At 38.7% G+C, this 21,744-nt stretch overlaps 1 protein-coding gene across 2 annotated transcripts in view; it reads right to left on the bottom strand.

Annotated features, from left to right (window-relative positions):
- The window catches only part of LOC131709282 (phospholipase A and acyltransferase 4-like), a 22,298-nt gene extending 554 nt beyond the window's left edge, over window positions 1-21,744 (bottom strand). The window contains exons 1-5 of one of the 2 annotated variants that reach the window (XM_059011686.1): window positions 21,638-21,744; window positions 21,102-21,144; window positions 1,041-1,084; window positions 742-850; window positions 253-500 (exon numbers count right to left, since the gene is read on the bottom strand). In XM_059011686.1, the coding sequence (XP_058867669.1) occupies window positions 253-500; window positions 742-850; window positions 1,041-1,058 (375 nt within the window). In that variant the 5' untranslated portion in view covers window positions 1,059-1,084; window positions 21,102-21,144; window positions 21,638-21,744. Of the gene's footprint in view, window positions 1-252; window positions 501-741; window positions 851-1,040; window positions 1,085-1,304; window positions 1,471-21,101; window positions 21,145-21,637 lie in introns of those variants that run through there. The other variant, XM_059011687.1, reaches the window with a different exon arrangement.

The raw sequence follows: 21,744 nt of genomic DNA, 5'->3' as shown, positions 1-21,744 counted from the left end.
GGTTTAGTAAATAGACAGATATTCATGTCCCATAACAAGGCATTCATGTGTTACAGTATTGAAAAAACAAAAAGGCATTTTGTTGTATTTGCAGAAACCTTATAAAATGTAGAACCTTCATTGGGTAAATACGGCTATATGGGGGCATAATTAGTTTCGGGAGTTAAATAATACATTATTCTGCTTATTGACCATGACAGGCATTAATACATTATCTAAAAATAAATACATAAAAACATGAACAAATATTACCTCGGGAGATATTTCCTTGCCGTACCGTATTTGTGTAGCAAAGTGTTGACAGTTCTTTCCAAAGGGATCATACTTTATTTTGGTACCAATCATTTTGTCCATGTCTGCTTTCATCTGCTCAGGACTTCTTGGTTTATTATGTGTGTCCAGTTCTTTGTACACAGAGTAGGCACTTTTTCCAGCCACCTTGTTAAGTTCTTCCTTCACCAATTTAGAAGTAATGGCCAAAGGCTTGCTGTTGGACTCTCCTATATAATAATTGTAATGTTGGTATATGAGCATTACATTATGAGAAAAAAATCAATAGACACTGGGAGAAAGCATCTAGGATATTCAAGTTCTAATGATTCCCAACAAGTTTAAAACATGTAAATATAACAAATATATCAATTATGCCATAAAAGAAATGAGAAAAATCAATATAAAACACAGCATACTGCTATTTAGATCATATAGCTGAAGACAAACAAACCAAAACACATGTTCTACCTCCTGAAACGTTGACAACGTAATGTTTTCCATGTTCCTGTCCGTAATAAACCCCCCAGTGATGATAGAGTCCACGGCTAAAGGAGATTATGTCTCCCACATTAAATTTCTGTGGGAAAAAATAAACAGCTATGGTTATGAGAAAAGATAAGACACACCGAATACAAAGTGTGGATAATGCATTGTGTGACCACGAAGAGCTAAACAAGATCAACTAAAAGTTGGAGACAAAGATAGTTGATAGTTGTATATTTGAACACAATTCCTGTATTTCAAGAAAGCATAGTACCATTACTTACTGGGTTTTCCTTAGACATCTTGGCAGCGTCTCTCTGTAGATTAACTGAATAGAAACGAACAGAAATTCAAGTTTTGGTTTTAGTTTTTATGACAGAATTTGTTCAAACAAAATAGGAAGTGCAACTCTCCACCTAAATGTCTCTCCAGAAGCAATTAGGGGGTGATTCACACTAGCTGTCAAAGCCACATGTACTTTGTTAGTATTACAGTTCAGTTTCTTTCTAATGCAGTTAATGACATCATAATCATCATCATAAACTCACCCCAGTGTAATTCCTTCTTTCCTGAAGCACTGTTATGTTTGTAACATAACGTCAGTCTTTTATATATGCCCTGCTTTTGGGGAAGTTATTGCCCCTTGGGAACTTATTTGCATACAGTCTGACTGCAGAAATACAAAGGAAACCAAAGGAGAATGACAAATGTTTAAGATCAGTTTCGTTACACAACAATGTAGGTTTTGCTCAAGTTCATGCTGAAACTGACAAATGGAGAAAATAAAACGTGTCCAGCAGGTTTCGATGCTTCTATAAATCACCCAGAGAGCTGGGAAAATTGTTCAACTGATCCAATTAAGACAATAACTAGCGTGCTAGCAAGTATAAAGGCTTCCAAAGAAAACATGGTTCAATCATCACAAATAAATCGCTGATACAGCTCGCTACGTTTCCTATAATTAGTTAGTTAATGGGCTATTAAATTGTATCGCGTACAGAGCACAATCTCACGCTGAAGCGCACTGATCTGTGTTGGATACAGCTGACTGTCAATTCCGGCAAAAATCTTGGAATCGTGGGTTAGCAGCCAATTAAAATGTGGTTCTGATACAAACAGTATTATAAGTGGTCTGTAGTCTGGCTGAAGACAGAAACGCAGTACTGTGACTGCAACGCTGAAAGCCATGGATGAAACAAGGCTGGCATGGTTTAAAGGTTACTGTTATAAACAGTTACTGATACACTGATTTCTGTATAGGGCATAATGTAATGGAGAAGTTTAAGAACACGGATCTGTTGCCATTGCATAGTTTCTAACGGGGGATGATCCCGTGGTCAGTACGCAGCTCCCTACTGAACGAGTACGCAAGTTAAATACCAATTGCAACCAACTTGGCCGCTGAAGTTAGTCCCCAGCTACTAAAAAAAGGTCTGAATTGCAACGAACCCAAAAAATAACTGCTGCTGCCCTCTAGAGCAGGGGTGCACAATTCCGGTCCTGGAGGGCCGGTGTCCCTCCTGGCTTTTGTTCCAACCTTGCCCTAAATTACTTAATTGGACCAATTATTACCAATTATTGGTCTAATTAAGTAATTTAGAACACAGTTGGAACAAAAGCCAGGAGGGATCCGGCCCTCCAGGACCGGAATTGTGCACCCCTGCTCTAGAGGATACTAAGTACGAGACTAAAGTAGTCTAATCCTTTCTATAGACTAACGATTTATAGTACCGTACTAAGTGGAACAAATGTGAAAACCCCCAAAATGTATTTTTGTAACTGAACAATTCATAATCGCAAATCCACGTACCTATATTTTACATATAAAAAGACATATTTACTTGTATATAATTTTTTACATATATATATAAGGGATGCCATTACAATATATTCGTGTAGCGTTGTAATGAGTTTCGTGATATTATAACAATACTGAAAACAATACCCCCACACTGATCAAATCACTTCCACAGCGAAAAAATGATCTAACGCCAAAATATTACAATTACAGTTGAGAGAATTTATTAAAACTATCATGAAATAATTGATAATATATTTAAAGCCGTACAGTAAATATGTATTACCCACATGGAACGGAAATGCAATATTTAATATGAGTAATATATATATATATATATATATATATATATATATATATATATATATATATATATATATATATATATATATATATATATATATATATATTTATGTGATATATAACATATGTATACTTGTCTCAAAGTATGTTTTTAGTAGCCAATGCTACATATTAGTAAGCTGTAGCATGCATGGGGTAGTGGTCAGGACTGGTAGGTGATGCAACACAAGAATATTGATTCACTCATAAGGGGTCGCGGCTCTCTTGTATAGCGGATCGGCGCTGTACTGGAGGTGCCGGGTTCAATCTGTGCATTGCATTTTCATTTATTTTTCTTTTTTAATATATATATATATATATTGAATTCAATGTTTAGACTACATACAACACCAAACAATTTGGTCGGTGCTTGCGGGGGGAGGTCTCATTGGGTCAATTGCAACGAACTTGCAAAGTTATTACTGTAATAAAGCCTAAGAGATGTCTCGTCATGTTTTAATAATAATCTCTTTCTGCAATGCGCACATTCTGCAGGCTACTTATCTGCCGTTACAGTATTTCTGATGATCACATCACTGAAACACAAAATAATCCCAATGCAAATGTATATCATGTAAACACATATAATCTACAGTACTATACAATAGTGTCGAAGCATTTCAAAGAAATAATTACAATGTGCCCCACACTGTACCGCCCCTTTGTTTTTTCTGCTTCTTGTCGGCGCTCTCAGCTCCGCTCCTTTGGTGAGTCAGTATTGTGTGTTTGTATGCATTTGTTGTAGAATTTGCTGTTTTGTTATTGTCTATTTTTGTTTCATGAGACGAGATGCTAACTGTATTCAGCGACTGAACCTATTTTTTACTGTGCTCTACTAAGTCAACTCGCTGCCCATACGGAAAGGAAATATGTTTAATATATGAAATGTATATATGAAAGAATTTTTATATATGAATAATACATTTTTGAACTTGTAACATATAAAAATACATGGCTCACCGATTTAATTATGATGTTAGGGATTTTGATGAAGACACATTTGAAGAAAATGGAGACATGGATTCGAGAAGTTATGTAGGAGAATGGAGGTCAGGGAAGAAAACCCCGCGTGGAGGCAGTCCTGTGTGACTGCGAGGTCCACAATGTCAGGTATGTCTTTCATTAATGATACATTGTGTGAGGTTTTTTTCAAGCTAATTTATCACTTGCACTGAAAGAACATTTGCAGCCGTTTTATGTTTGTTTTTTTACTTTTGTGTGCGTGTACACCAAAAGAATCTGACCTGAAAGTAAATGAGGAGGACCGAACTGAGAACAAAACGCCAGCCTCTAAAGATTCATAATGCGGAATAAGATACATGGATGATTTGTCAAGTGACTCCGAACCAATCCAGGTAACTTTACACAAATGATTTCCAAATGGTAGCTGATGGCGACTGTGCCTTGTGTAACATTGAGTTAGAGCATTAAACTAAGTACATTTTGAAAAGCCTGGGCGGTACCCTTCTGTTTTGGTTTCAGCTCAAAGTGAGACATTTCCTGTTTTTAGGTTTTATTATGATTATAACGTTATTTGTGTTTATTTTATTTAACCTTTATTTAGTCAGGTATGTTAAGTGAGAACTTTTATTTTTCATTAATGACCTGGGAACATACCTAAAGCTAATTGATTCTCTATTGCTCTGACGTTTGCTGAAAAGCCAATACTGTAAAGTATGGGGAGACATGCCAATGTCATGAGTGAAATATGATTGCTTACATTTAGCTGTAGAATTGTTTTGTAGTGATAGTAATTTGTGAATTGCAAGTTTGCATTTTGTATGTAATGTTTTTGTTTACAAAATGTTGAAATGTGGTTTAATTTTTATTTTGAAATGTTGTTGAACAATGGCCGTGGAATAGTTGAAAAACTGGAGGAAGAAAACAATTCACTCAAGCACAAGGTAAGTAGAAATGCAAGAACAAGTTGAGCCCTCTAGCATTATTACACCTTTTTATACAAGTAATTAACACTGCCGTTGCCAAGATTGCATTAGTCACAATATAAGATATAGAAAGTAACTTACTCTATCTTCTAGAATGTCTGTAGTTCATCTGACATATACAAGCATACCCTTGAAATGCTCATTTAAATATTATACTAATAGTTTAATGAACTTTAATAAACTTGTGAAAAGATGTATGTGCGGTTTCTCATTCTGTAAAGATGTCTCATTTAAAATAGCACAATTACAATTAAGTAAGGTGGCCCCCTAAGAGAAACTTTGCAGATTAAAGCAGGGAACATGGGGGCCCAATTTCAAAACTGTATATGAACTTTGGTAAAAAAAAAAAAAAAAAAAAGTGGATTTCTATCTGTTCATGAAATTGTTTTTTTTTTCTTACTTTTTTAGCAATACTCCAAAAACTCGAGTGCTTGAACAGAAATCATGTGTGCAAATCTATTCCTGATTCTGATTTAGTCACGTTATGGAACGCCTAACCGTTCCACTGGGAATTCAACAGAAGCCTCAGCTGCTTCAATATCTGTATTATTATTATTATTATTATTATTATTTATTTCTTAGCAGACGCCCTTATCCAGGGCGACTTACAATTGTTACAAGATATCACATTATACATTATTTCACATTATATAGATATCACATTATTTTACATACAATTACCCATTTATACAGTTGGGTTTTTACTGGAGCAATCTAGGTAAAGTACCTTGCTCAAGGGTACAACAGCAGTGTCCCCCACTGGGGATTGAACCCACAACCCTCCGGTCAAGAGTCCAGAGCCCTAACCACTACTCCACACTTATCAGCACCTGTGCTGCCTCCTCCCATGAAAGCTGCTGGAAAGGTAAAACTTATCTGTTTAATCTTCATTGTGACAAATTAAATTTGAAGACTGAAATAACTGACATTTGTTTTAATTTCTACCTCAATTTCAGTTTCAATACACTTTGCAAAATCTATTGTCCTCATACATTGTGTTCCATATATTAATCCACCCTGGAAAAAGTGTGACTTGAAACTACACTACAGTTTTAGTAAAGTCTGATAAAGAATGGGCAGATATGACCAGATGAGCACATGGAAAAATTCAACTTATTACTATTATTGCACTTAAAATGTACTGAGTGCATTTCGTATAGTATTGCACTCCCAGAAAAGGATAGGATTGTCTATGTAACTGCACTATTGCAATTCAGGCAGACCACCTTCAGTTTATGTGACCCTTCGAGCAAATTCCACTTGGATATAAACACTGCCAATGTTGCAGCTTCACTATACTGCCAAATTTGTATTTCTGAGGTGGGATAAAATGCTTTTGTCCTTAAGGTTTAGCTGTAAGTTTGACATTCAGTATGCAAATTGACAGGTAATTCGGAGGAGCATTCTGTGATTCTTGAAATTTTAGTCTACCACATTTGCGTGGAAGGGTTGTTCTAACAGTGTGTTGATTAAAATGGGTTTTACTTCAGGTTCATTTTTTTTTTCTATTTTTATTTTTACAGGTGGAAATCCATCCAGGAAGCAATGTTTTTGTTGAGGAATTGTCTTGGACTCTAACAAATAAAGCAACTTCCTGTTCTTCATTTGTGCGCTCTCTAACGCTGGCTGTGTTTGACGTTGAGACGCTTGTCAGAAGCAATCTTCGTGGAGGCTGTAACAAGCAGCAGCAAGATGGGGAGAGAAGATGCGCTTGACTCTACTAAAGATCATGCTGTATACGGTAATCCTGATTTTTATTTACAAAGGTACTGTTTTTAACATGTATCGCCAATCGTGGCTATACAAACTGATCTCTTGTTGATGGACCATTTGCAGAGGTGTCAGCCCCCACCCCCCAAATTTTGTGAACAAAGGCTTGCATGAAGTAATGTATGGTACTGTGGGATTGGAGATGATGTAGTTTTAGTATCTTGCTTCATTTAGGCATGGTTTTTAGTTTTAAAATCCAGTGTTTAGATATTTGGCTAACCATCTATTAATGATGCTAATCTGCAAACAACTTATGCTTTGTGTGTGTATTCCAAATGCAACAAAGTCAGATTGGTTCAACAATCAACAGAAAAATCTCTGAACTAAGACACAAACTCAGAAAACAAAATACGGATAAGTCTTCTGACTAGGTACTCATTTCAAAAAGCAAATTTGTAAATCTGACCCACAGAGCCTTTGTCTTTTTTGAGCCAATTGAGTCCTTAATCACACAGGCCTATTGAATTCTTAAATTCAATTACTGTACTTGCTTGGTGAGACACTGCTTGACTTAAATGTGGAAATCTGTTAGTAATTGGCATACACCATGTAGCAAGATGGTTTTGAACTGCAGAATTGTTGTAATAACCGCATGTCTAGAGTGTAAGATTTGGCTCATGTGGGGGAAAATGGCTCCAGTTCTGATGAGTTTGTTGGGGATCATAGATGGACTGCAATCTTCAAGTCTCTCCATAAATTTTAGATTGGGTTTAAGTCAGGACTTTGACTGGCCCATCCAGAACATTTAATTCTCTTGTTGTTCAACCACTTCGCGTCATTGTCCTGCTGAAATGTGAATTTCTTCCCTAGTTTCAGAGTCTTGGCTGACTCAAACAGGTTTTCCTCAAGGATTTGCCTGTACTTTGCACCATACATTCTCCCCTCTATCCTGACAAGCTTCCCCATCCCTGCTGAAGAGAAGAATCCCCATAACATGATGCTGCCACCACCATGCTTGACAGTTGGGATGGTGTTGACTGGGTGATGTGCAGTGTTGGCCTTGCACCAGACGTAACGTTTGGAATTTAGACTGAAAAGTTCAAACTGTCTCGTCTGACCGCAAAACCTTTTTCCACATGTCTGCAGTATCATCTCCATGCTTTTTCACAAACTCCATATGTGCTTTAAGATGATGCTTTTTGAGTAATGGCTTCTTTCTTGCCACCCGTCCATACAGGCCAGCTTTGTGTAGGGACCATCTTATTGTTGATGTGTGAACACTGACTCCCATCTGAGACTCAGAACTTTGCAGATCTCTCAAGGTTGTTGGCTTCAGAGTGACATACCAAACCAGTTTCCTGCTTTCCCAGCTGCTCAGTTTTGGGAGGGCGACCTGATCTGGGTGGTATGATGCATCTTCCACTTCTTAATGATGGACTTCATTGTGCTGAGAGGAATAATCAGCGTCTTTGAAATGTTCTTGTACCCTTCTCCTGCTCTGTGCTTCTCTACCACTTTATCCCTGACTTGTTTTGGTCTTTATCGTTGCTTTGTTGGATCACTATGTGAGTTCCAGCTTAAGTCTTTATATACCCGAGGGAAATTATGTACACGTTAAACCACTTTTGAGTACACACCGGCTGAAAACATTTCATTAATTTTGTGACCTTTCAAACAAATCACTTGCTCCTGAGCTGATTTGGGGCTGCAGTAGAAAAGGGGTTGAATACTTATGCAACTGAGATTAATCTGTTTTTCTCTTATATGCTATTCTTTTTTTATATATTATATTTTTTAACTTTATCAATGTGGAGTAGTTTGTGTAGGTTCTACATGTAAAGTCTAATTTGAAAGCGTCGTGGAGTACACTCAGGTTCCAAACATCGTTATGGGATACACTCCTGCCTATTGGTAGGTGTCACTGAGGTCTATCAAAGCTGCCAATAGGCCCCCTCCCCTTGGTGACTTCCTCGGTCCCGCCTCCCGAGGGTACTTAACCGTCACGCCGGGGAGGTTCGTTCTCTTTCGCGTTGAAACCGTGATGTCGACCGATGCGACCTCGCAGTTGGTGGCCATCGTCTCTTTCAGGGAACCAGGTTTACGGTAGGTAAACTAACGTTCCCTTTCAATTCAAAGATGGCCACCAAACATCGTTATGGGAAACTTGTACTAGAGCCATCGCGAGGGAGAAAAGAACGGCAGCATATGAGGGCGCCAAGTCCTGCCTGACCAAGGTCAGCAACATGAGCGTGCAATCTCAAGGACCCTAGTGGCCACAGAGGGCAATGAGGGATCGACCACATTCAGACGGTAGGACCTGGCAAAGGTATGCGGGGTAGCCCAGCTAGCCGCATCACAAATCTCAGCCATGGAGGCACCTCGGAAGAGGGCCCATGACGTAGCCACACCTCTCGTGGAATGTGCGGCTATCCGCCCAGATGGGGGTAAGCCAGCACCATCATACGCAGTCGAGACTGTGTCCGCAATCCAATGCGACAGCCGCTGCTTGGAGAGGAGCTGTCCCAGGGTCCGTGATCCATGGCAGACGAAGAGCTGGTCAGACTGACGCAGCGCTCTCGTCCTATCTACATAACATCTCAATGCCTGAACTGGGCAGAGAAGGTTCAACTTCTTATCCTCCTCCGATACAAACGGTGGAGGATGAAAGGACTCAATTTCCACGGACTGATTCAGGTGGAAGGCTGTAACACCTTGGGGAGAAAAGCAGAGTTTGCACGCAGTGACACTCTGCTATCATCATCCCAAATATGCATACAGGAGCTATGCACAGACAGCGCCTGCAGCTCACTAACCTGCTTTGCAGAGGTGATAGCAAGGAGGAAGGCTGTCTTCATGGACAGGTGCTTCAACTCGATGGAGTATATAGGCTCAAACTGGGCCTGCGTGAGAGCCTCCAGTACAATCTCAAGGCTCCTTTCGGGGAGAGTGGCCCTCCTGGGAGGGTGCAATTGCTGAGCGCCTCGGAGAAACCAGGTAGCCAAAAAATGTGCGCCCGGGGACACTGAGTCAATGGGGGCATGGCAAGCAGAAATAGCCGCTAGGTAAACCTTCAGAAACTGCAAGATGGCAGTCATGGGATAGGAGATTGGATCATGACCATTTGTCGGCACCAATCTTGAAAACATTTCCAGTTATAGGCATAGAATGACCTAGTGGAATGCACCCTAGCATTCTGCAACGTACCCATGACTGTGTCAGACAGCCCTAAGGCTGACCAGCGGTCCCTTTCAGGGGCCAGACCCATAGCTGGAGCCTGCCCGGCTCCGGGTGTCAGTGTTCCTCTCGCCTGACTGAGAAGATCCTGGTGAAGCGGGATCTCCCAGGACGGGACGTTCAATAGCTGGCACAGGGATGAAAACCAGATTCTCCTGGGCCACTAGGAGAACTGACGCCTTCTCCGACCGGACCTTCTCGAGAAAGGCCGGGAGCAATGGCAGAGGTGGGAACGTGTAAAGGAGGAGAGGACGGAGCAAGCGAGAGCGCGAGGAGTTTAAAAAATATAGGAACAGTGAAGGCGATTACCCAGCCTGACCTATATGGTTTAGTGATCGTGACTATTTTGTGTGGCTGCTTTGTTTTTGTTTGAATAGTTTATTTTTGTTGTTCAAAATAAAATGGTGCAAGCGCAATTACACACAGCAGGGGGTCCCCAGGACCAGGATTGAGAACCACCGATGTACACAGAACTGCTATACTGGCTGTGCCTAACAAGTTGTATAGCAGCTCTGCTGTGCACATGCTCTATAGGAGCTCTGCTGTGTAGAACACTATCGCAGCTCTGCTGTGCACAACACTCTGTATAGCAGCTCTGCTGTGTAGAACACTATCGCAGCTCTGCTGTGCACAACACTCTGTATAGCAGCTCTGCTGTGTAGAACACTATCGCAGCTCTGCTGTGCACAACACTCTGTATAGCAGCTCTGCTGTGTAGAACACTATAGCAGATCTGCTGTGCACAACACTCTGTATAGCAGCTCTGCTGGTATTTTATATTGCACTGTCACAAAGACGGCCAGAGTGGGTGGCGTCAGACCAGAAGCAGGAAGGAATACAGAGAGACTTGGGGTTTTGGTATAGCTGAGCGCGTGATCGCACTCAGCATTTAATAAACAGAACAGAAAATAAAAAGGTTGTAACAAAAACACAGGACACGGCACTTGTAGCCAAAATAAACAGACAGACAAAACGGACTAACACTAAACAAACGGTGCACGGAGAGACAAACAAACACGGTGAGAACAAACACTTTACGTTTACGATTTTACTTTGCTTTTCTTTCTCCTTCTCCTTCTCTCTCTCTCTCTCCCGTTCTCCTCTTCCGAACACCCAACCCCGAGTGACAGAAACGTGCATCTATATATACTGTTGTGCTGGGATTCAATTACTAATTAATTACTCACTTGAATCCCAGCACGTGAATTCATTACGTGAAACCCCGTGTTCACATATTATATTTTAAATGCACGTGCGTGATGTGCAATCCCGTGCCTAAATACAAATATACAATTTAAACACACGTGAAACACAGACCCGTTTATATCCCGTGTACCAATCTATACACCAACATTAACATACTCACCATACATACAACAAAGAACACACAAATGCACACAGGGGCGGGGCACTTTGCCACATGCACCCTTAAAGAAACTTGCACCAGTCCATTCTCTTCTTTCGATTACAACTTGGTTTTGGCACAGTCCCAGTTTGAATCTTTTCAATAAAGCAAGCGGTATCTCTTTACATTTAAACGATGTTCTGATTTCTACTCAGCAGCAGGTAGGTTGGAGCAATGTGTGGAAAGAAACTTTCTTCTTGAATCCTGATTTTACACGCCTTCTACTTTCTCAACTCTGCTTCTGTGACCTTCCACACTTCCTTCCATTCATGAATGTCTTAAAGACAGTCTCTATCTTACTTGAGTAAATGTAAACAAACTGGAATATCAATAAAAATTGCACACAAGTTGTAGCTACTTTAACATTAACTTTTAGTTTCTAGTAATTACTTTAAACTAAATTACATTAAAATAATTAAAATCAATCAAACTCAGTTCCTGGAGGGCCAATGCTGCAGTGTCTCTGCTGGTATATATATCAAATACAAAACTGAAAGATCATAATTGGTTAAGTCTCCACCCCCCTGAGTTAATACTTGGTGGAAGCACCTTTGGCAGCAATTACAGCTGTGAGTCTGTTGGGATAGGTCTACCAACTTTGCACACACCTAGATTTGACCATTCTTCTTTACAAAACTGTCCAAGCTCTGTCAAGTTCCTTGGGGATTGTTGATGAACAGCAATCTTCAGGTCATGCCACAAATTTTCGATTGGATTTAGGTCGGGGCTCTGACTGGGCCACTCAAGGACATTTACCTTTTTGTTCCTTAGCCACTCCAGTGTAGCTTTGGCTGTATGCTTTGGGTCATTGTCATGCTGAAAGATGAACTTCCATCCCAGTTTCAGCTTTCTTACAGAGGGCAACAGGTTTTCCTCAAGGACTTCTCTGTACTTTGCTCCATTCATTTTTCCCTTCAATCCTGACAAGTGCCCCAGTCCCTGCTGATGAGAAACATCCCCATAACATGATGCTGCCACCACCATGCTTCACAGTAGGGATGGTGTTCTTTGGTTGATGCACCGTGTTAGGTTTGCACCAAAAATAACGCTTTGCATTTAGGCCAAAAAGTTCAATTTTAATAGCAGACTTCTGAGATAGTGATCAGTATTCATAAATCGTTTTACACCAATTCGCAATTAGCAACACTTTCTAAAAAGAATAAATGTGCTTGTACTGCTATGCAGTAAACTGTCATAAAGACTGTTCAACATTTTACTTCAGCATGTGCTGGATCACAAAGGCAGTTTTCGCCACAGTCAGCTGAGCAGTGTGTCCTATCAAACAAACCGTACAGTGCATATAAATGAATGAAAAGTGACAAAACGTATGTGTGTTAACTTGAATTTGTATTTTATTTAATATGTAAAAAGTGTCGGTAATTTCGAATTGATATTAAACCCTTGATGAGTGTTGGCCAGTATCTCGGAATTGTGACCAAACCAAACCCCGATCCAATGTTCATGTGGAAATATCGGCCGGTCCCACAACGCATTTTTCTATCCCAAAGCCAAACGAGGCATTTAGAACATGCAAATGGAGGAGACTCCTTCTCTGCCCCGCCCCCTCTCTCCCTCTCTCGTTGCTCCAGCTAGGAGTTCACATTCAGCTTCCTTAGATTATATAGCGCCATTCTTTACTAACTTTTACAAATGAGCTTATTGGAGGCTTCGTGTTTTTAAGATGGTTCAGGTGCAGTCCGGGCAGACTGACTGGCTGTTAAAGAAATCACATGGATTGCTTTTTAATGCTAAATGTGTATCTGGTATTATAAGTATTATCTACAGTTAATAACTCAGCTATATTCATATTCAGAATGTAATACAGTATTAAGACAGGGTCCAGTATTAGAAATCAGTGTTCATTGGCCATTCCCATACATTCTCTATATGTTTCCACATTGTGGTTGCAATCCACAGGCACAAGGGGCTCAGTGATGTTAACAACTAGAGCCCACAATTAACCAATATATTTAATGGAAAGAAATGGTTCATGTCTTTATTTCTCATAGCTGCTTCTGTGTGTGTACACCAGTGCTATTTATTGTGAGTAATTATCCGTCTTGTCTAAGAATTTGCAGATTATAATTAAAAAAAAAATTAAAAAAAGATATTTGAGAGAGTGCCCGGCGATGAGGGCTCTACCGTGATAGTTGACCGCGACGGGAGTTATATTATCAGCCGTGACTGAAGCAGCACCGATGCAGCGAGTTTTTCGCAGATAAATAGTCTGTGTTTTGTGTGTCAATATTTATATTTTCTGCCCTCTTCTTCAGAACGAAATGTTCAAACACTAACGCTATACCCCTGATAATGTTTTTTAGAAGTATATCAGGTTAATTCAAGTTGAGCGCTGTTGTCACAAACAGATCCACAATGGCGTAGGCATGGGCGCAGTTTCATAGCTTTCTCTTCGCTAGTCTTGGAGGGTCAGGGCGTGTGAACTTGTTTTTGGTAAATACAGCACAGGGGAGCAGAAAGGTCATTCTTTACGAGTAAACTTCCAGGCAGTAACCTCTGCTATTTCTACCACATGCTTTTATTTAGTTTCTCTTAAACTGTATTATTGTATCCTATTCTTTATACAGGACAGTATTCCTCCCTGCTGTCCAGCGGCACAGATTTAGACTCTTCCTCAGACTGCGCTGCGAACTAAACCAGGCAACAGAGCCGCGTCCACAGCAGCAGAAGAGTCACCAGCAATGAGACACGCCAAGGAGTGCGCTGCTCTGTGAGACTCGAGGGGACGCATTATCAAAGCGCTTCCTCCAGGCTTTAATTAACTGCTATTGATTTAAAAAAGGACAAGACATCATGTTAATGTTACAACATGAAAAACTAAACACACTGAGAGTGCTGAAGAGGGCTTGAAATACAGTGTATCACTCAGCTGTGTGGTTCTAGTTTTGTAAAATGAACAGGTGGTTTACCTCTTTAAAATAAATAGGAGTTAATTAAAGACTGGCATAAAAGCTTTGAAAAGATGTCCTGAGGCGTCTTATTGTGATTAAAAAGCGTCCCATTCCACAAGAAAACCCTGAGAGGTGTTAGAAAACTAAAGCTCTTTGAATGAAATGCTTTTTATTATATGAATAACTACCCAGTGGAGTGACAGAGCAGGTTAATAAACTAAATGTATTGAATGAATAATGAAATCAGATCATATCTGTCAGAGAGTGAGCGGTTTGTATTAAACAGTCCAGTTACAATATCCTTTAAAAGGGTTAAGAAAGTTTAACCTGAGAAATCATTTCAATTAACTGAAAAGGATGAAAGAAAGCTAAAGAAGTGCTGATTTCTTAAGTTGTTGTAAAAAGTCATTCTCTTTTGTATTGTTTAATTAATAAAAAGGTATCACCAATATAAACCTTGTTCACACACATTGAATGAAAGCAGTGAAGCAGCACAGCAGATCTGCACGCTGGGTAGAAGGGCATCACTGGTATGCAGAGCAGAGAAAGACCAGCAAAAGCAACAGGACCAGCTTGCATTGTAGATATTTCAAATGATAATTATTCACTGTATTGAAGAAGACTGGCCCCTCCCCCTGCATAGATGTGTTCTACCTGTTTGCTCATGTTATTGTATATGTATTAATCACTGTTTCTTTCTAATCTCATTCACATGGATTGTCTTTATTCTGTATTAGATGTGTACTGTCTGTTTTCTCATATTATTGGATATGTATTAATCACTGTTTCTAATCTCATACACATGGATTGTCTTTATTCTGCATTAGATGTGTACTGTCTGTTTGCTCATGTTATTGTATATGTATTAATCACTGTTTCTTTCTAATCTCATTCACATGGATTGTCTTTATTCTGTATTAGATGTGTTCTACCTGTTTTCTCATGTTATTGTATATGTATTAATCACTGTTTCTAATCTCATTCACATGGATTGTCTTTATTCTGTATTAGATGTGTTCTACCTGTTTGCTCATGTTATTGTATATGTATTAATAACTGTTTCTTTCTTTCTAATCTCATTCACATGGATTGTCTTTATTCTGTATTAGATGTGTTCTACCTGTTTGCTCATGTTATTGTATATGTATTAATCACTGTTTCTAATCTCATTCACATGGATTGTCTTTATTCTGTATTAGATGTGTTCTACCTGTTTGCTCATGTTATTGTATATGTATTAATAACTGTTTCTTTCTTTCTAATCTCATTCACATGGATTGTCTTTATTCTGTATTAGATGTGTTCTACCTGTTTGCTCATGTTATTGTATATGTATTAATCACTGTTTCTTTCTAATCTCATTCACATGGATTGTCTTTATTCTGTATTAGATGTGTTCTACCTGTTTTCTCATATTATTGTATATGTATTAATCACTGTTTCTTTCTTTCTAATCTCATTCACATGGATTGTCTTTATTCTGTATTAGATGAGTTCTACCTGTTTTCTCATGTTATTGTATATGTATTAATCACTGTTTCTAATCTCATTCACATGGATTGTCTTTATTCTGTATTAGATGTGTTCTACCTGTTTGCTCATGTTATTGTATATGTATTAATCACTGTTTCTTTCTTTCTAATCTCATTCACATGGATTGTCTTTATTCTGTATTAGATGTGTTCTACCTGTTTGCTCATGTTATTGTATATGTATTAATCACTGTTTCTAATCTCATTCACATGGATTGTCTTTATTCTGTATTAGATATGTACTGCCTGTTTGCTCATGTTATTGTATATGTATTAATCACTGTTTCTTTCTAATCTCATTCACATGGATTGTCTTTATTCTGTATTAGATATGTACTGCCTGTTTGCTCATGTTATTGTATATGTATTAATCACTGTTTCTTTCTAATCTCATACACATGGATTGTCTTTATTCTGTATTAGATATGCACTCTGTTTTCTCATGTTATTGTATATGTGTGTGTGTGGGATTTGTTCTTCACATCTGATCCCTCCTCATTTCATTGTCCAGTGAATTCTCATCCTCAGCAGTTTCATTTCTATACACTTTATAAACTCATCTTCCAGATTCTTTTTTCAGTGCAGGGCAAGAAACCGGAATAAGATCTTCATGTCTTTAGTTTCTTTACCCATGAATGATATGTTTTGATATATAATGTATTCCTTCCCCTAACCCTAACCAACACATTTTTAAACAAAATCTACATGATCTCTACTCCCTGTCATGCAGTTTGACCAAAGACATAAAAGCCTGGTTATTGATTTAGATGCAACAAGAAACAATACTGCTGTGTTTAATTTTTGCACAAACTGGATTCATTCTGAAAACCGAGTCGTGAGAAAAATTAAAATCAATAGAAGGATTTTACATGGAGTGCAGATGAGGCACTATTAAGGGGGTGCAGAACTCAGCTCTCGCTATTCCTTATCCAATGCTGCCATAGTGTGGTCATTTAGTAGAACTGTTGGTTTTAATAAAACTACTTTTTTTTTTTTTATCTGAACACAGCTCAGTGACAAGCCATTGCTCTGCTGTTTGCAATGGGGAGTACAGGTAGTGATATTCAACAATTACTTTATTCTTTCTTTCTTTCTAGACATCCTTATCCAGGGCGACTTACACTTGTTACAAGTTCTCACAGTACAAAGCATCTCATTAGAAAATATCACATTAGAGAACACCACAATACAAGAGCAGTTATAAAAGAACAATAAGAGCAATTCAAGAAAGAGCAAAACAAAGCACACAGTTAATTATAAGAGCGAATTCGACTAAGAGCAGCTAAACCTGATAGTAACTATTTGCTTATATGAGTCCAGTAAGAACACGTAGCAAGCATGATAAATGCATGAGAATGATTTCAAATAAGAGCAATTACACAAAACTGTATTATTTATACACAGTACTCTCCTGCTTAGCCTGTAAATATTCATTTTGCTGTATTTTAAGAATGTATCTGAAATGTCTGTTTTTGCACAGAGGTTAAGGTTAATTTGAGTCATTTCAAAAGGACAACTGAGCTGTGTTCATATATATATATCTCACAGAGCCAGCTGCCCAGCGTTTCGATATGTTGTACATGTCTTTCTCAAGGGAGCCTGTATATATAATACATGGATGAAGGCTAGATTTGCATCCCGAGCCATTCCAAAAAAACGCATAATAACACAGCAGTGACGTCAAAAAGTGATCATTCCTCTAGAGGAAAATTCGATTGCTCGAGAACATCACTTTCAATTCAAACACAAAATGACTCGTTTTCAATCACTCTCGACAACACCCACAGTACAGAAATGTTCATTAATTATCAACAAAATGAGAATATGTTCCAAAAAAATTATGTAAAGCTGGTACATTTGTATCTCACAAACTGGAGAGGAACGGGAAATTAAAACAAGGTAAAGGCAATCATCCAAATAAAGCTGAAGCGCACACGGATAACGAGACAGAACGTCTGTACAGCCCTGAAACACGACGCTTAAAAAAACACCCGACTGTACCGCTGAACCTCGTCTTCTTTAATATCAGCATCACAAGGGGATCCGTGGATTATAAAAAATAACAGAGGCGCCTCTTCAGCGAGTTACATGGAAAGAATGCCGTCTCGCGTTTCTGTGACAGCTTAAAAATAAAACACAGTAGTTGTATTGACACGGCTGTTCTACGAAAGGGCCACACGATGGCAGCATTGGATAAGGAATAGCGAGAGCTGCGTTGCAAATCTGTTTGTGCCTCGCAAAACTGCCTGCGTATTCACTACCAATATAGCAACTGCACACAACAGCCAAGCGAGACTGCAGACATTTGCGAATTGTTAAAAAATATGCTATATTCCAATGTCGCTCAACTGCTTTGTGCCATTTTGGAATATCTCTCATTTTGTGCCAAAGCACTATTTTTTCTGCGAGGCACAAATTTAGCGAGGGGATTGCGCGAAGATCGAAGATCTGCTTTCCACTACCTTTCAATTAAAATATAACATCGTATTTTTCTCTACTAATATAACAAACTATGGGTTATTACTTTATATGAATTATCATGTTGTGCACGAATATAAGAATTGTTTTTTTCTGTAGTGGTGTACACTGTTCTTTCAAACAGCATTTACCTATAATCGTTTGCGCAATGTATTTTAATACCAAATATATACACTATTGCAGTTTTGTTACAGGATACATTAGTTTATTTCAAATGTAATCACACTTTTAAATATAGGCTGCCCCTGTTTTCATTTACATCCCAAATTCCGGGCCGCTTTGCTTTTGATAATGTCCCAAATTCTGGGCCGATTTGGTTTGCAGATAATGTCTCAAATTCCGGGCCGCTCTGATAACGTCCCAAATTCTGTATTTTCGAATTCAGCCCAGTTTTTGGGATATTCTGCTCAGCTGACAACCGAGTTTCTAAGTCATGCATGCGCAGTTTACCATAAACTGGATCGTGAATTCATTTGAGAGTAACCCTGAGTACATGAATCAAAGCTAATGTATGTTTTACTCTTCCAAGAAAACTTTTTTTCTTGTGAAGAAACATAAATAAAATGTAAATGTTAAAGTATTTCTTATTACAATGAAGAAACTTGAAATATACATGAACATGAATTAAAGCAGACGTTTTCCTTTATTAAAGGCTAATATTAAAACACTTTTGAGAAGGAACATTGTATTCCAAAACAAACAAACAAAAAAAAAGACATTTCATTTGCTTATATAATGCCCATCAGTATATAGATCTGCGTAGGGGTTTATCAGAGCTTCTGGGTTTAAGAGACTTTCAACAACTTCAAATAAATCTTATTGTATTGTATTAGTCAACATTTCCCTTATCTATTCCTGATAGTTTATACTCTAGGCCAGAGTGTTTCAATCTTATTTTGAAACTGTACCCCTTCTACCTGGAGGTTTCAGCTCAGGTACCCCTTTACAATTTTCATTCAACTGAACGGTACCTCAGTTACAATAAAATGGAGAATAATCTGATGACCCCCCCCCCCCCATATTTATTTAATAAATAATTTAATGTCACAACAGTTTAGGTACAAACTGCTGGTTTAGGACAGAATAACAAACAGTAGCTTTAATTCTTAAACCTTTTATTTTAATTACAAGTATTTGGATGCACAGAATTAAAAAGACAAGTATTTGGTATCTCTTTGGAAACATTCGTATTTGCTTTATATTCGGCAAAGTTAGTATGAATAATACACAATAGTGTGCAATGGAGATTTTTTTTTTTTACGGTAACATTTACTTCCCATCTCCGTATAATTGTGTGACATTGAAAATGTTTACCTCAAGATAAAACCTCAAGACACTTCACATGGACTTAATCGGTGCTCCTGTTGCATGAATACACTATAATATGTGCATGTTTCAGGTTGCATATATAATGCACATTTTTCACACAAATCCTCGCCAATGAACTCGCTAGTACTCTCTTTAGATGCACAACAGTCTTAGCTAAAGAAATTGGGTTCCTTTAAGTTCGTACGACCCAAGACCGCCATTTGCCGAGCCTTACCCCGATGGTGTTTTTATAATGGGATTTGCCATAGGGAGGGGGTGGTCTCTTATCGTACCTCATATCTCCACGACCCCTGGGGCAACGAAGTAGGGAGCAATCTCTTCATGTGCACATGACTCTCAGCTAAAGAAAATCGCCGACCACGGGTTCCTACGCAACCCCGGCGCCAGATGGCGGGCTTCGCCCCAAAGGTGTTTTATAATGGGATTTCCCCATAGACATTTTTCAGGGTGCTATATCTCGGGTTTCGGGGGTCCCCGAGACTTGAAAATTGGTACGGTGGGTCCAAAATGTGAAAAATTTCCAAAAATGACCATTCTCAGGGTCATATATCAATGATCCCATGGCCTAGAAGCCGGGTTGAACTTCCTAGAGTCATGTCTGTGGCCCCTCTTTCAAAGGGAGCCATCCGTTTTCAAATGCTACATTTTCAACAGTTTTCCATTCCTCTATCTTGTTTATTTATGATGATATATAAACTCAGTTTAAAGGCAGAAGTGTTTTAAAATAGTTTATTTTGTTTCAATGATGTGTTTGCTTTTCTAAAAACGCAGAACACTGATAACAGTTTTAATTCAGTGTAGGGTAGAATTCATTAGCTCAAGCTATACTGCCAACAGTGCTGATAATGAATCAAGAACACGTAGAAAGAACTGGACCTGCTCACACAATTCCTTCTCAGCATTTTAATTAAAAACTTGTTTAATAGCATTAATAGATGGAAGGCATGGTAGGCTAATGGAAAATAAAGCAGCAATGTTCACATGACTGTAATATACCATGTACTATTGGATCATTCATGACTTAAAACCCTTCATCTTAAAAGCATGCAGATAACATTAACAAAGAAGTATGGTGTCGATCGCAAGGTGTGTCTTTAGTGTTAATAATAAGATTTTTATACCATCTCCATTTCTTTTAGTTATTTACAATTATTTGATAAGCGATACATTATATTGTATAGGATCTGATCCCTTTTCATGTATGTTTGAGTATTTTACTTTTGAAGGAATCCAGAAGATTTTTTTTTAATTTACTGTGACCAATTATTTTTCTATTTTCTCCCCTCCCAGTTTGAATTATTGCACCACTTCACAAAGACTCCCTTAGTGTCAGTGAAGAGGCCCAGAGGATAATGCAGGTTCCCTCCAGCCTCCACTCTCTGAACAGTGTTTCCCTTTTACACCAGCCAGTATCATGCCAGAGAAGCTCTTTCCAGGAGTCGATCTCCTGACTATAGAGGGAGAGGCTGGCTTCAGATCTGAAACCATTCAGCCCTGTGCACCACCGCGAGACAGTGTCCAGCCGTGGCAGAACAACCCTCCTCTCCAATTCACATCATCCATACGACTCCCCCTCTAGTTCTCTACATTTCTTAGTCCGTTTGTCTTTAAAATAACCTTTACAGTGTTACAGGAATAAATGAAGACATTTAATCAACTTACCTGTTGGGTGGCTTTTGGAATTCCTGATTCGGAGCTGCACAAGCTGGTAGGGAAAACAAGAGCATTAGTGAAGGTTCAGCTGACTCTTAAATGACTTCACTGTGCTGTGTGGAGCATCCTGAGGAGTGTACACTCTGCTGGTCTTTCATGACTGGACTGCTGTCTATACCTCTGTCTGTCTCTCTTTATCTCTGTCTTGGACTGCTGTCTATACCTCCGTCTCTGTCTCTTTAGTAGAAGGATGTTAATATTTCATGGTAACACAGACATTCACTGAATTATTGTTCAGTCATGTATTTGGACTATTGCTGTACCCTTTGTTCTTTACAATGACTAGAAGAGCTCTGATTACTGTAACAAAACTTGTACGACTGCCATGAATCAATTAGAATTAGTAACAAACGTATTTACATATCCTGCATTGTGCTACAAAGCAATTCAACACACACCTGGATATTAAATGCTCAAAATATTTTCTAAAGCAGAAACATTCCATCATCACATACAATAAAATCTGCAGTATCAAGAATACTTACAGGACAATTGCGAGCAACAAGTTGCTGTAGTTTCTTCAGAAGAGATATGCTACCTGTTAACAGCTAGTTAAACAGATGACTGCCAGGGAATGTGTGCTTTCTTAAAT

This window comes from Acipenser ruthenus, chromosome 42, assembly GCF_902713425.1.
Source record: "Acipenser ruthenus chromosome 42, fAciRut3.2 maternal haplotype, whole genome shotgun sequence".
Classification (NCBI taxonomy): domain Eukaryota; kingdom Metazoa; phylum Chordata; class Actinopteri; order Acipenseriformes; family Acipenseridae; genus Acipenser; species Acipenser ruthenus.
Note: the sequence above shows the minus strand (reverse complement) of the source record. Positions and strands in the feature narration are given on the sequence as shown.